This window comes from Siniperca chuatsi, linkage group LG3, assembly GCF_020085105.1.
Source record: "Siniperca chuatsi isolate FFG_IHB_CAS linkage group LG3, ASM2008510v1, whole genome shotgun sequence".
Classification (NCBI taxonomy): domain Eukaryota; kingdom Metazoa; phylum Chordata; class Actinopteri; order Centrarchiformes; family Sinipercidae; genus Siniperca; species Siniperca chuatsi.
The window spans coordinates 18084706-18099948 of NC_058044.1; the positions used below are offsets into that span (position 1 = coordinate 18084706).

A 15243-nucleotide genomic window follows, 5' to 3' on the forward strand; every position below is an offset into this window, starting at 1 on the left:
GAAAAAAATACTTTATAGTATAACAAAATGTACTCTCTTTTTGAGGGTGTTCTCCAAAACTGCAACAATCTTTCCTTCAGATACTCAGGCAATAATGCCTTAAGTCAAGGCCGCCACACTATTGTTGTATCTCAAAGACATTTATAACTCTGAGAGATAAGTTTACTTTACAAGGTCTTTGACAGGGTTCAGAAATGTGCACATTAACCATATTTCAAGTCTAATTACCCGTTCTATAAAGCCAGTAAACAGTGAGCTTCATGGGCTACAATTTCAGATGAATTCCTAATCTGTAGAAGCTCTGTAGTAAATAGATGACTCCTGTGTTGACGCACAATGTTCATCTTGAGGATAAAATTCATTAAATTACAACGGTGTCTCTGTTCAATTACAACAGTGTCCCAGTAAGTCATGACAGTGTGACAGTGAGTCAGCATGCACAACACAAGGACCCTGAAACTGAAGCAGCCCTCATTAATATTATTATTTACACCTGTGCTTTTCCTGTGACATGTCAAAACATCTGCAGTGAGAAAAGTCTAATGAGTGTCCTGTATTCTTAAACAGAAACACCACTAAATATCACCATGAACAGATATGAGCTGTGTGTAGAAACAAATGTTCTACCTAATATTTAAGTATAAGTTTAAAAAAAAATAAATAAATAAAATTTGTTGAACAAGTATAAAAACAACAACAAACACAGGTCAAACCCTCCACCCCAACACACCCACCTACATACATTCTACAAAGCTCAGAGTATGAATTTGGTGATGTTTCTGTTCAGACCTGGTACAACCAGAGATGTTTTTTTTTAAAGACAAAAACAACTTTATGTATGAGCACAGATCAAGCACAAAGAAGTGCACAACACTATATAAAATATAAAGTAAAGCCAGCAGGTAGACTACACAGATTTGATAAAAAGGTGCAGATTTTTGACAGCTTTTCTGTTTGCACCGATGTGATGTTTAATGTCATTAACCAGAGCAGGGGGAAAAAACATTTATAAATATAAAATTTGGCCATACGTGTGGTAAGATTTATCAGGTTAATTTCTCCTTATCAGTCCTGCTGTGGTCAAAGAAACCAAACAAACAAGTTTCCCATGTAAGAGAAAAGGAAAAACTAGACACGTCAATCAACATGAGCCACAGGTCATGAAGTCAGCGCACACGGTCTGTCCCTGCTATGATTGGTGTGTCTGTAGCGCTCTCTAGCGGATAAACTGAGCAGCACACCCTCCCTCTGCTGCTCAGGTGAGCTGGTGAATGTTTCACCTGCATGTGATGACGTCACGACACCTTCAGGAAAAAGAAACGTTGGAGTCCATGATCACCTCTGGCTGATGAATGTCTCTAGTTTGAATGGAGAAACCAAATTCAAACCTGTGAAGACTCGAGCTGGACTTTAAACTTGACTTTGTGCGCTTTGTGGACGCGTATGTTGCGCTGCTGCGGGAACAAACACGATGTCTGCCTCCGCTATATTTGTGCTGGACCTGAAGGGGAAGGTAAGATTAATGCTGGAGCTCACTGTAGACACTCATAATTGCTTCTTTGCGACACAAGCTATAAAACCCAAAACTTATTCCTTCTTTTGGCTGTTACATTTTTAACTGTTACTTTAACTGTTAAACATTAATAGCGTTTGCGTCGTTAAAAATTAATAAATAGCTTGCGACACACTCAGTCACTGGCCTTTTCTTCTTTACTTCCGGATACATGTCTGTCAGTGGAAACACAGGTTGCGGCCTTAAATAACTGAAGTGAAAGTGGCCAATTGTGCTGCAGCACCTGTACACCTGCAGCCTTCAGTCATGGCATGTATCACCATGTTTTTGTTGTCACAGTGCATGACAACAAACGTCTTTTTCTCTACAGACAAAAAATTGTAACCTGACGCACAAGTTAGTGTTACTGAGAGACAGGAAGTAGCCTACATATGGTTTCAGGTGTTGTATGTGTGTTTGTGATTAAAAGGGTGTATTACTTGTGTAGAGCAACACATGTTATTTTATGTCATTATATTTCATTTGATCTGATCCAAGCAAGCTGCTGCTTCTCTGACCTGCAGCAAGCTATAACCTTAGGTTGTTGCATCTTGAGCAGTAGTGATGTGACGAGCGGCTCCCGTCTGGGAGCCGATTTCAAGCCCTTACAAAGTATGTAAGTATAATCACGAAAATGTACTTAAAGTACTAAAAGCAAAAGTACTCTGCAGAAAAATGGTCCCTGTGACTGTTATACTATCATTACATCTTTAGATTATTATTACTAATGCAATAATGTAACAGCATGATTTTACTGTTAGTTGTATAGGACTGCAACTAATGATAAGTTTCGTTATGGATTAATCTGCTGATTATTTTCTTAATCAATCAATTAATCGTCTGCTCTATAAATTGTAAAGGCCAAGGTGATATTATTAAATAGCTTGTTTTCTCCCACTAACGGACAAAAACCCAAAGATATTTAATTTACTTTCACATTAGAGAAAGAAAAGCAGCAAATAATCACAACTGAGAAGCTTGAACTAGAAACTGTTACTGTTATTATCGATGAGATATGATCGATGTGAGTCATAATAATGTGTAATAAAGAAACAATGTCACAAACTTTGTTTTTGAGACATACAGTTAGATCGAATATTATATAATATATCTTTGTTCGTAACAGCTTTCCTTTAAGATCCCCAGTTCTGGCCCAACAGCAGGTCGCACGTCAGACTGTTTGGATCATTCATTGTGACAAAATGTTAATTCTAGATTTACCACATTGTTTCTTGTAATTTCTGTAGTCACATTATTTCCATGTTGCATTGGCGCACTACTAATGAGTAAAACTTTCTACTCTGTAACGAGTAGCTACCATATTTACTTTAACATACAGTTGTCTGATAACCGTGTGGTGTTATTCTCCACGCTCAGGTGTTGATTTGTCGGAACTACAAAGGCGATGTGGACATGGCGGAGATCGACCACTTCATGCCTTTACTCATGCAACATGAAGAGGAAGGGCTTCTCTGCCCTGTACTGTCACGTGGCAGTGTTCACTTCATATGGATCAAACACAGCAACCTGTACCGTATCCTTTTCCTACATGTTGCTGGCATCTACTAGTTATTGAGAGTCATTAAATAATAAAGAAATGTAGTCAGCTTTGAACTGTGACATGGGGCCCGCAAGTAAAACACATTCAACAGAATTTCATTCATAACATCACAGATATTTGACTTGCTTCCTTCGACTGTAACAAAACATTAATGTGTAAAATACTCCTTGACCTGATCTCTGCACAGTGGTGGCCACTACAAACAAGAACTCCAACGCCTCCCTCGTGTACTCATTTCTGTACAAACTAGTCGAGGTGAATCACACATACAGTACTGACTTATAATTTAAATGTTTGTTGTAAATATTTGTTGTACAGTTTCCAAGGATTAGCTTGCATTTATGTGAAGAGCCAGTGGAAGATGGCAGTCAAAGATAATCAAGTAATAAGTAAAAACTAGCGATTACCCAGAGCCACCACAGATAAGGCTGACGTCTGTTATGCGTATCATGCAGGTGTTCACAGAGTACTTCAAAGAGCTGGAGGAGGAGAGCATTCAGGATAACTTTGTGGTCGTCTATGAGCTGCTGGATGAGCTGATGGACTTTGGCTTCCCTCAGACGACCGACAGCAAGATCCTACAGGAGTGAGACTCTGCAAGACGCACACGGACGTATAAATATTATGTATATGTACTGTATATGTCACAGCAGGCCATCTCTTCTCATCTCATGCCTTGCAGATACATCACTCAGGAAGGTGCCAAGCTTGAGGTGGCAAAGTCCAAGGTGCCGACCACCGTCACCAACGCTGTCTCCTGGAGGTCAGAGGGGATCAAATATAAGAAGAACGAGGTCTTTATTGATGTTATCGAGTCCATCAACGTACTGGTAAGATGGGATATAGGGCGAATTTACTATATAATATAATTATAATAATATATAATTTACTATATAAGTGACTCAGAGCTGTTGGCAATATCTTAAAAAAATCTGCTTGGCTTGTAAAAACTGTGTATTTGTAATTATATCACCGGTAGCCATTTGTCACTAAATCACTAAATGTATTCTAAACTCTATTATTTGTACATAAATTTGTATTATGTGTGCTAATATTACTTTTACATAGTGAAATTTAGTTATGCTGAATAGGCCATAATAGAGCAAGTACCGCATGGATTCTCTGTATAGTAAATACATATTAAAGTGATGTAGTGTTTTCTTTAGTATCATTATTTTATTGATTTTGTTACACTTAGTCCATTCATATTAACTAGTATTAACATATTAACAGTGGTAGTAGTTAAGGTACTGTAGTAGTGTCTTTATGTCACAGTATAAGAAGAAATACACAGTATAAATTCATGCTTTCTGTGACACTATATCTTGTGAGGTGCTTGCTTTTTAATTTAATTGACTTAATGATACAGATTGGTATATTTTATTCAATTAAGAAGCATATTCAGAGTTATTCATCCCTGTGTATTGTTCGTTCAGGTGAATGCCAATGGGAGTGTGATGAGCAGTGACATCGTGGGCAGCATCAAGCTGAAAACCATGCTCTCTGGGATGCCTGAACTGCGGCTGGGCCTCAACGATCGAGTGCTTTTTGCTCTCACTGGACGTACGTACTCAGCCTCTGTCTGACCACATCCGTCTGTTTCTCCAGTTATCCCGCTGGAGATGTAGCTCATCTGTCTGCTTTAGTTCTATTTAAATTAATACCACTGATTGTGTTGTGTTTGTGTACAGGTGACAAGGGAAAGACAGTGGTGATGGAGGACGTGAAGTTCCACCAGTGTGTCCGTCTCTCTCGCTTCGACAGTGATCGAACAATCTCCTTCATTCCTCCAGATGGGGAGTCTGAACTCATGTCCTACCGCATCAACACCCACGTTAGTCTTGTATTCACACTAAATCGTTTATATTTGTCACTTGTCACCATGTGACATATTTATGGCTCGCACATTGCATTAGTTACATGCTTTATACCAAAGTCCTGTAAATACACGTATGTTTAGAAGGTTAGAGTACAAAGATTGCTGATATTGCTAGTGTCATAGTCTACCTGTTAGAAATGGCAGGATATAGTGAGAAACAAGAAACTGCCTGAAGAGCTAGGAAACAGATAAGGAACAATTTTAAATGGAATAAATAAAACAAGAACTTATTGAAATGACATTCAAAAGCAATTACAATACTTTAGGGCAGAGGTTTTCAAAGTGGGAGGCAAGCCTCCCCAGGGGGGCTCCAAACAGTTTCAGGGGAGGCTCAGTGAATGGAAGTGAAAAAATATGACATTAGTTATTATATTAGTTATCAAAAGGAGATCACATAAAATAGCCTAAATGTGGGTGATTTGGTTAGAGATAGTTCAGAGATACAGTAGTTGTGGTGAATTTTACTGTTTTTCCCACTTTCCCAGGGTCAGAAACTAACAAATGCCTTAGGACAGACCGTTTTTATGTATTTGGTGTAGTCTGAAGTTATGTCAAACAGCAATATTAGGCTATCTTGGCTCAATTGTTGAGTGTCTATGGCAGTGCTATTCAATTACAATTTCAACTGGGCCAGATTTTAAAACCAGGAAATGTAGATGGGCCAGACATTTTAAGCAGCCTATTCAAAACCTCTTTTTTAGTTTTTGGTAATGACAGATTTTATAAAAATGCAAATTAATATAATAAAAAATAGCAGGCGTTTAGAGATGGCGGTAAAATAAACCGCCAGTCCAGGCACGGTTAAACTGACGTTTCAGGGCTGACAGAGACATATTTTCAGTAGAGCACTTCCCTACTTGTGACTGTCAGCCAGATGTTTTGAAAAGCTATTAAGCCGGTTGGAACTCACATGAGAAAACGTTGATTTGTGAAAGATATGATTGGTGGTGTCGCTATATCCATCAACTTCCTGCCCGATCGGTACTGTGCATGTGCAACTCTCAACAGAGATGAGAAGGAAGCGAGATGGCTCACTCGTTTTCCAAGCTTTGTCTGAGGGGAGGCCCACAGTCTCAGACTTTGAAAACCCCTTCTTTAGGCCAAATACATGATTTGTTCATTGTGCAGAAATAATGAGTGTAGTAGTGCAACTCCTATTGAGCCTTATAGTGTGAACACATCACTTAAATGAACATGTATATGAAATAATATGCATATGTAACTCAAGAAAGCATTTATATGTTGTTTTAATTGTAAACTCGTTTGTATGATCAAACCCCATCCCTTGTGTCTTACAGGTGAAGCCTCTGATATGGATTGAATCAGTCATAGAGAAATTCTCTCACAGTAGAGTGGAAATCATGGTTAAGGTACTAACCAGATGTATTTTTAACTACACTGGCAACAAAATTTCAAATCTTATTATGAATATTTCGTGTCACTGGAGATGTATGCTTTGGAAACTGTTATAGCAAAAATGATTTCTGTCGTGGTTAATAGACAGAAAAATTACTGGTTGTCTTGTACCTGTGTGTCCAGTTGTTGTTTCCTTTCTACACATAGTGATAGACATGAACTACGTTGAACTTGTCTTTGAGCAACAGCAAGAAAGAGACTTTCACAAGATATCCTGTTATATTGTGTTGTATTTTTAGGCAAAGGGACAATTTAAAAAACAGTCTGTGGCAAATAATGTGGAGGTGAGGGTCCCTGTCCCCAGTGATGCAGACTCACCCAAGTTCAAAACCAGCACAGGCAATGCCAAATATGTGCCTGAGAAGAACCTGGTGGTGTGGACCATCAAGTCTTTCCCTGTAAGAAATTCACAACTCAGTTTGTTTTATTAAAACTACATTTACTTATTATATCACTTTTTTAATGTATATTGCATTGTAGTTTACATTCTGATCAAAGATAGACGTTTGTATTATTTATGTATGTCTGTCTAATCCATTTGTCTGTGTGTGCATCCATCCAGGGAGGTAAAGAGTTTCTAATGAGAGCTCATTTTGGTCTGCCCAGTGTGGAGAAAGATGAGCTTGAGGGCAAACCTCCCATAACTGTCAAATTTGAAATCCCATACTTCACAGTCTCAGGAATACAGGTGTGTGCATACAGGTTTGTGTGTTCATGCTGATGCTCTCTATTAATGTCAAACAGTCCAAGAATAATGCCTGCGGTAGTATGAGTACAAGTCCATCTGAGAGCAAAACACATTTATTCTGGATCTGAGGCCTGTCAGAGCATGTTACGTCTACAGTTTACAGCCCGTGGATAGTCAAGTCGGGTCCTGTAAGAGCTGATATTGTGTGCTCAGACTGGGAAACTAGATTTAATTCTAATTGGTGATGCACATTAATGTGTTTCTTGCCTCAACACGTTGTGTCTCTCTGACTCACTCACTCTTTTTCACCAGGTGCGATATATGAAGATCATTGAAAAAAGTGGTTACCAGGCTTTACCGTGGGTGCGGTACATTACACAGAGTGGAGGTACATTAATAATTTTCCATTAGACTTCAATATAATGTGACATACTGTTTTTGGAACATTTTGTACTATTAAAGCAAGTGGTCAGATACAGATGGATGTAGCAGTTGAATCACATTTAACTTTTATAATTTCTCCTTACATTTGTTCTCTTTTTATTTAGACTACCAGCTGAGGACCAATGTGTAAAGCCGGAGGGATTACGGTATATTCCTCACTTCCAGCACCTCCAGAGGAGCATCAGTGGTCACTTCTGCTCTGTTTAATGTCAGTGATCTAATTTTAAGAAATCTGTGTGCAACTTGATTTTAATGTTTCTATTGTGGTGCCACTGCAAATTATTTAAATGCTTAATAAAATTATTCCCTTAAAACGATTTGTAATGTTGTGTAATGTTTGTTGTGCCCCTTTGTTCTTGTAATGAGTTTGCAACACCATATAAGGGCAGATTTTGTCCTCATATTGTAGTAATGCATTGTGCAATCATAGTCACTAAATTCCGCCTAAAATTAAATACTTACACCCGCCTTTTTTCCGCACTTGCCTCTGTAGAAAGACAACCAAAGGTCAGAAATGTGAATGAACTGGCTTTGAAGACATCAACGTATACGAATCGCCCGCTTTATTCGCTGTGGGCCCTGATTGGTCGACTATTGCTGTTACCACAGTGATAGTGTAGTAACAGAGTTGTAGCCCCGCCTATTTTACCATATATGGAAGAGCAACACCCTCTGGGCGAGCTGTGATTGGTCAGCGTGTGTTCTCTCTCAATGTTTGTAAATTGTAGTCTGGAGACACCGCTGTGTAGATCTCAGCGCGCAAATGTATTTTCTAATGTTGATAAACCTTCCTTGTTTGGATTTTATTTAAAAATTACTGGTCTTTGGAAACAGCGGGATAGAAAACTCTTGGCGACGTTGTGGATCTTAAGGAACCGAACAAGGTAACGTTATGCTTAAAAGCTCTATAGTTTGTTCTATTTTTAATGTTAGCGATTAGCCTGGATGCTAATTGTTTGTAAGATTCAGTTGCCGTGACTTGTCTCCCTCCCTCCCTCTCGCTCTCTCTCGGTAGGACAGATGTTTTCACACAGCTTGGTTTAAACGTACGATTTGTTAAAAAAGACCTGATGTAACATTACGCTAGCACAGTCATAACATGGCGTCAGCGGGGAACTGAAGCTTACGTTAGCCGGATGCTGTAGAAGCTAGCCGTGTCCGACGTTTATCTTCCTGAATCCTGGCTTCACCACTTTACTGTTCATTACACCGTTATTACCATCACCGGGAGCCCGTGGTTGAGTTTCGGTGTAACTGTTGTTGTACATCTCCTACTGAACAGGCCGAAAGAGAGACTATAATGGTCCTTAGTCAGATGGATGCCGGTAAAGCTTTGACGGCGGCAGCAGCCAAAGGGAATACAAGCGAGGTGCAGAGGATCCTGGAGGAATGCAGAGTGCATCCTGATACTCTCAATGAATTTGGCAGGACTGCGCTACAGGTGAGGACCAATTCACAGAAATGTTGATACAAAATTCACATTTACCGAGGTATTAACACATACGTACACCGAAGAAATACCTTAGTCCAGGTGGTTCTTCGGTCACAGACTCGTCTCCTTTCCTCTTGACATAACTACTTTTTAAGAATGTCTTGAATTTTCTCTCCAACCTGATATGAATGTGTTATAGCACCGTCTATTAAGTGTCTGTTTTTATGTAACTTAAGAATGAAATCCCAGTACCTGTGATTGGAATAAAATTGTGGAAACCAGCACAATGTGGAATATTTGATGATCTGACTTGCTAGAAATGAATAAAAAAGAGGATATTCACATTTACTAGGTACACTTTAAACTAATGGCAGTCAATATCCCTGTTTCAAACCCTACCTGCATGAAGGTTGTAACGTTCAGTTTTTGTTTTAGAGAGGTGTTATGGTCATTTTGGAGGCTGTACTTTGTGGTGCTGTGGGATTGTATTATACCGAGAGCTGTTTCTAATATTTTGTCCACACTATTATATAAATGAGGGTAGCCTAAATGGTAAGGCTACAATTAACAATTGTTTTGTCTATCAATTAATCTGTTGATTATCGTTTGAAAAGTCTATAAAACGTCAGAAATTGGGGGGGAAATGTCCATTGCAGTTTCTCTAACTTCAAGGTGACGTCTTCAAAATGCTTGTTTTGTCCAACCAGCAAAAGCCAAAGATGTTTAATTAACTGTAAAATAACAAAGAGAAAAGCAGCCAATCCTCACATTTGAGAAGCTGGATCCAGAGAATGTTTGGAATTTTTAGCCTATAATTGCTAATTATAATTGTTGCCATTTCATTTTCTGTCAGTTGACTAATTGATTAATTGACTAATTGTTTCAGTTCCACTAAACAGAGAAGCCTCTCAGTATTATAAAAATAAACCAACACCTCTCTAAAACAGTTTTTAAAAAACTGACCGTTATAACCTTCATGAAGATACTGCATTTGTTTCACTTAGGTGTACCTGATAAACTGACCACTGACTGTATAAAGATTGTCAATAAATATTTTATATTCTCATCCCACTTTACAGATTTTCTTGGAAGTGACTTTCAGGACTAAAATGAAACATTTAATAGGGATTAGTGATCTCTGTGGAGATCTTTGACAGGAAACTGTTAAAAAGTGAATAGAGGGTCACAACTTGCCATCTTCACACAGGTGTTGAATTTTACTGTGCGCTCTCTTCCCCTCTCCTCTCCTACAGGTGATGATGATGGGGAACTACAAGATCGCCAGTTTGCTGTTGGAAAAAGGAGCAGACCCCAACATGCAGGACAAACATGGGATAGCGCCCGTCCACGATGCAGCCCGAACAGGATTCCTGGACACCCTGCAGGTTCTGGTGGAGTATGGCGCTTCGGTAAACGTCCCAGACCAGAGCGGCGCCCTGCCCATCCACATCGCCATCCGGGAAGGCCACCGGGATGTCGTGGAGTTCTTGGCGCCGCGGTCCGACCTGAAGCACGCCAACATCAGCGGTCAGACAGCGATAGACGTGGCCCGAGCTTCATGTGTGCCTGATATGATTGACTTGCTTTTCGCTCACATTCATAGTTAGTCAGAAGTCTGGGTGCTTGGGTGACCCTAACCTAACTTTGTTTTGCTTCAAACCTGGTGACTTGAATTCATTGCTGTGTAAAGGATTATTTTTTTTGTTAATAGTGGCTCAGCATTAATATGTGACACAGGACATATTGTCTTGGCAGCTTATTTTCAGTGGATGGGTGGCTATATACAGTAGACACCTCTTTTGCACAGTGCAATTTAGGCACCTTATAAATCTGTTCCCTATTAATTGGGAGTGCACATTTGTAGATAGTTTCCCCAGTGTTTTGTAATTATTGCATTATTTCCATTGTGTAAGAATTGTAACAGTTGATACATTGTATGTGTTTTTAAACATTTCTACAAAACTTGACATGGTGCACCCTGATTGCTTTTCATAGTTTTGTTTCTCTTAATTAGATGTACTTAGACTTTGAATTTACTCTTATTTATTGTAGGACTGAATTTTCCTGACTTTGTAAATAGCAACATTTATTGTGATTTGTTGAAATGTTATTTATATAAATACTTATACAAAAGTGAGATTCTTCACTTTGCTATTTGAAGAAGAAAGCACAAAATAAAGTGTTGAACTTGAAGTCATAGTTTTCATTGTAAACAGTATTCTGATTTACCTACGAAGAAGTTGGCAAGACAGTCAGGTAAGCTGACGTCTGGGCTGTAGCTACCACTGAGGACACTGGGGTCATCTCTGTATTCTTCTTGGATTTGGGGGCTTTAATGAGTTAACATATGATTACGTATGATGTTTTTCTAAAGGCAGGTTTTGTTTAATTTATATTGGAAATTAGACTTTCTGGTAAAAAAAGAATTTCAATAGGCTAAAATAAAGTGATATAGTCTTTTTTTAAATGTTATTCTGTGTGGCAGTGTGGAGAAGCCTTTAAAACAGCATTTAGACCATCATGTAGAGCAGTGGTTCCCAACTTGGGTGGAAGTACGCCATGAAGGGGTCACAAGGTAAATCTTTGGGGTCGCAAAACGATTAACAAGATAAGAAAAACATGTTATTTTCCTGACTTCTCTTTAATTTGAGCTTTTTCTTGTGAAATACTTTACCTCATCTGGCCTGTAAGAATTATCTAAATAATCACTGGTGAAAATGATCACAACTCAGTGACAAATGCAACAAGGCGTCTCAAATGGACATTGTGTCATTTTGAGGGCTCATATTTTGAAGTCTTTACAAACTCTAAGGTTCTGTTATAAGTACTTTCCAGCAATGAGAACCATACAAACAAAACAAAATAGCACAATTGAAGCATAAATTAAATACATTTATGATAATTTAGTGTACAAGTTCAGCTAAAGCTAAAGGGGCCTTTGTTTAAACCACATTCAAAACAATCTGACGTATACTGCCTTAGTATAAAACAGTGTGCTTTCTGTACTTTGGTAACTATGTTACATCCTCAAGTGTTCGGCACTTCCCCAAGGTTGATTTATCAAGGGCATTTATAATAACGCCACACTGGAATGCACTGCGCAGTGAAAACCCTCTCAAAGGTCACACAGATTGCTGGATTGAAACTCAAAATGAATGGAGGGCCCTGTTTTGTTGAGGCTTGTAGGTAACGGTGGCACAGTTTGCTGATGTTTGTGCTCGGGGCACTTATAGTACAATGGGTATTTTGTTTGCTCGTGTGCCACGGGCCAACTCCAGCAGCCGAGAGAGGAGATACAGTTCAACTACTGTGCTGCCGGACCGCTGCGTAGAGCCTCATGATGTTACAGAAAGACCGTGTATGTTACTGTGTTGTTTACATTTGCTTCGTGTGCATTTGTCACGATATTAGCACATCTTGTCTGACATAAAAATGTATTTAAACTCTGATACATTTCCTGAATTGATTTGACAGAGAAATCTTGCAATGACACACACTTTACTTCTCTTTACACACAAACTATATAATCAGCTCATAAAATACGATTTGTTGTAGTACATTAAAGTACCCTGCAAAATATGAAGTAGTTCAAATTGGCTCCACCTCAACCAGCTACAACATTAAAATGCTACTTATACATTAATGCATTAACACTCACAGGACCAATTTTTCTGCCTCATGAGTACTTTGATACTTTATGTGCATTTCACTGATAATACTTCTGTACTTTTACTCAAGTAAAATCTTGAATGAATGCAGGACTTTTACTTGTAATGGAGTATTTTATTTACAGTGTTCAAATACTTCTTCCACCACTGGATTTAATAGCCTGCAGTTGCATGTTGTTTTCACCTTCTGAATTACATAGTCCCACACATGGACACCCGCTGGGAGCTGTGCAGTCCAACCACAGTATGTGAATTTTGGGCAATGAACAACTCTACTTGAGGAGCTTGAGGTTAAATACCTCCGTCAAGGGTACTTCAGCAGTAGTTTTTGAGGAGTCATTTACTTTCCCCACCCATAATTTCCCAGCTAGTCTTGGATTTTGAAACAGCAAACTTCTGCTTCTCATCTTTTGTGTGACCACTCCCTCATTTTGTGTAATAAGGACACACAACGACAAATAATATTTCAATATGTTTTCACACCCTCACGATACAGTTGTAAACGTGCTAGTGAAAAATGCAGCCTCAGACAGACCTGCCTCCAGCCACTAGGTAGAGCTCCCTGACTTCACTGAGCACGAGTGTGAGTGTGTTGCTGAATGTGCAAATACTCCCTGTACAGCATAAACATTGTTGTGGTCTGGGAGAGTTAGAGTAACAATGACAAGTTTGCAAGAAGCAGTGAGAGTAGACAAGAAAAACAACCAGTATCAGCCAACTACCTCACTTACGTGGACAAGCAGACAGGTACAGATGTACAGGAATACATGATGATGACAACACTGAGGGAGAATGATACTTTTGTTCGATGAGAGAATATGACAAAAGACTGAATGCATGTAAGTGATGACAGTTTACACCTCCTTCTTTTTGGGCTGTTTTTTCCTTCATTAGATAACAGACAGAGGAGAGCTGATCGGAATTGAAGAGAGAAATGGGGGATGAACAAATGCAACAAAGGCCGACAACCGGTGATGTTGCAATTAAATGGTCAGCATCTTAGACCCCTCTTCCACAAGGATGCCCCTTACTTCTGTTTTAGAGCTGCATCAATTAGTCAATCAACAGAAAATGAATCTCCTTCTATCGTGATGAGTAATGACAAGTTTAAGAGGTTAAGGAGTTTAAGGATAGGTTCCCTTTTTTTGAAGTTTGTCTTAATGCAATACTCTCATGCCATATGTATTGGTCACTGTAATTGTTCCTCCTATCCATACTGGCTCAGAAGTGACACCTTCCTAATACAACTACACTGTAAGAAATAGGAGACAAACTCCAGAGTCCTCTTTTTGTGTAAAAATGCATTCTGAAGTCTGAGTTAACCAAACTTTTAGTCTTTTTTGTTCCCTCTGGACTGTTTTTCCTTGCTGAAGCCTCACTTCATGGCCTGAACAGGAGGAATAATTACAATGACCAATAACACTTTCAGTGTATGCATGGGCACGAAAGCGTTAAGATGAGGTGAGCTATTAAGATAGATAAAAAATCCGAACCTATCCTTTAAGCTGCATAGAGTTCTCCTTTGTGGGTGATTAAAGTAAGGTGCCATATCAACCAAGTTAGTCACTCTGTCAGTGGTAAAATAATATAAAAGAGTTATGAACTTTGATACCACTTTACCGTTAAGTCATATTTAAAACTTGATGGTGAAATCACAGATGGTGAGCCACTGTAAACTGTTTATGTCAGCTCAGTTATGGCTGGAAGAAGCTTCCCAATCTGATTTAGTCCTACTCAAATGTAAATATTGCGTTAGTACAGCAGGCCTGAAGGCACACTGTGACAAGTATGACTCTGGCAGCAGTTGTAGCGTTTCAAACTCAAGTCAGTACCCCACCTCTAAGATGTCACCCCTAACAACTTAAAACAACACCCTTGGAGACATAACATGTTAGTTATTTCCAGCCAAGCCTTATTGACAATGATGCAGTCACAACTGTTGTTGTTAATGCTGGTGATACATTTGACTGCCACCTTCTGAGAGGAAAAGAAATAGGTAAATTATTGATAAAGCATTATGACATTAGGCCTACAGTTTCTACTGTCTAGCTTCTCTCTTTTGACAACTTTCAGTGCTATACTGTGCTCAATCCATCTGAATGATAATAAAATATGATAAAAAAGCTCAAGGTTTTCTTACTTGGAAGTGTTTGGCAGCGTGGGCAGGTCTGTGTGTGCACCAGTATTACTGAGGTATGTCCGTAAACTGAAATCCCATGTTGTAGCCACGCAAGCCAGGACATGACTGCACTGCAGTTCAGGCCGAACAGTGGAAGCCCTGGCTGAGGCATAAAAGTGTGTCATATGTGTCTGAGTTTGAGACAGACACGCTGGTACACAGAGGGAACATTGGGGGAAAGAAAGAGTGTATTTGTTTGTATGAGAGAGACTGAACAGAGGAGTTTCCAAGTAAAATGTATCCAATTTAGTTAAACTTTTAAGTCATTTTATTTCCTTGTTTGGGTGTGTTCAAAAGACACTCTAAATGTATCTGCACCAGAGTATGATGTGCAAAATGTGCGACCAAATGAACATAGTATTATTTTGTAATTTCACATCTTACTACTCATTACTGTTGTCTGGGAATCACATCCTGTTTTCCT

General features: G+C 39.0%; 2 protein-coding genes across 2 annotated transcripts; both read left to right on the forward strand.

Annotated features, from left to right (window-relative positions):
• The first annotated feature begins 1281 nt into the window (after positions 1 to 1281).
• On the forward strand, positions 1282 to 7857 carry ap1m2 (adaptor related protein complex 1 subunit mu 2). Its single transcript, XM_044190343.1, has 12 exons — positions 1282 to 1513; positions 2930 to 3086; positions 3301 to 3368; positions 3569 to 3699; positions 3796 to 3943; positions 4550 to 4676; positions 4805 to 4947; positions 6291 to 6362; positions 6648 to 6806; positions 6971 to 7096; positions 7409 to 7484; positions 7645 to 7857. Exons 1-12 carry the CDS (start codon positions 1472 to 1474, stop codon positions 7668 to 7670), a joined length of 1275 nt encoding a protein of 424 aa, XP_044046278.1. The 5' UTR covers positions 1282 to 1471; the 3' UTR covers positions 7671 to 7857.
• Positions 7858 to 8245: 388 nt separating this feature from the next.
• On the forward strand, positions 8246 to 11165 carry cdkn2d (cyclin-dependent kinase inhibitor 2D (p19, inhibits CDK4)). Its single transcript, XM_044190344.1, has 3 exons — positions 8246 to 8424; positions 8823 to 8981; positions 10226 to 11165. Exons 2-3 carry the CDS (start codon positions 8841 to 8843, stop codon positions 10577 to 10579), a joined length of 495 nt encoding a protein of 164 aa, XP_044046279.1. The 5' UTR covers positions 8246 to 8424; positions 8823 to 8840; the 3' UTR covers positions 10580 to 11165.
• Positions 11166 to 15243: the final 4078 nt, after the last annotated feature.

Bases quoted from the DNA above. Each gene is read 5' to 3' on its own strand.
- cdkn2d (XM_044190344.1), top strand. From the start codon at position 8,841: ATGGTCCTTAGTCAGATGGATGCCGGTAAAGCTTTGACGGCGGCAGCA. The intron at 8,982-10,225 runs GTGAGGACCAAT...CCTCTCCTACAG, and splicing joins TTGGCAGGACTGCGCTACAG to GTGATGATGATGGGGAACTA.
- ap1m2 (XM_044190343.1), top strand. From the start codon at position 1,472: ATGTCTGCCTCCGCTATATTTGTGCTGGACCTGAAGGGGAAG. The intron at 6,807-6,970 runs GTAAGAAATTCA...GCATCCATCCAG, and splicing joins GGACCATCAAGTCTTTCCCT to GGAGGTAAAGAGTTTCTAAT. The intron at 7,485-7,644 runs GTACATTAATAA...CTTTTTATTTAG, and splicing joins GTACATTACACAGAGTGGAG to ACTACCAGCTGAGGACCAAT.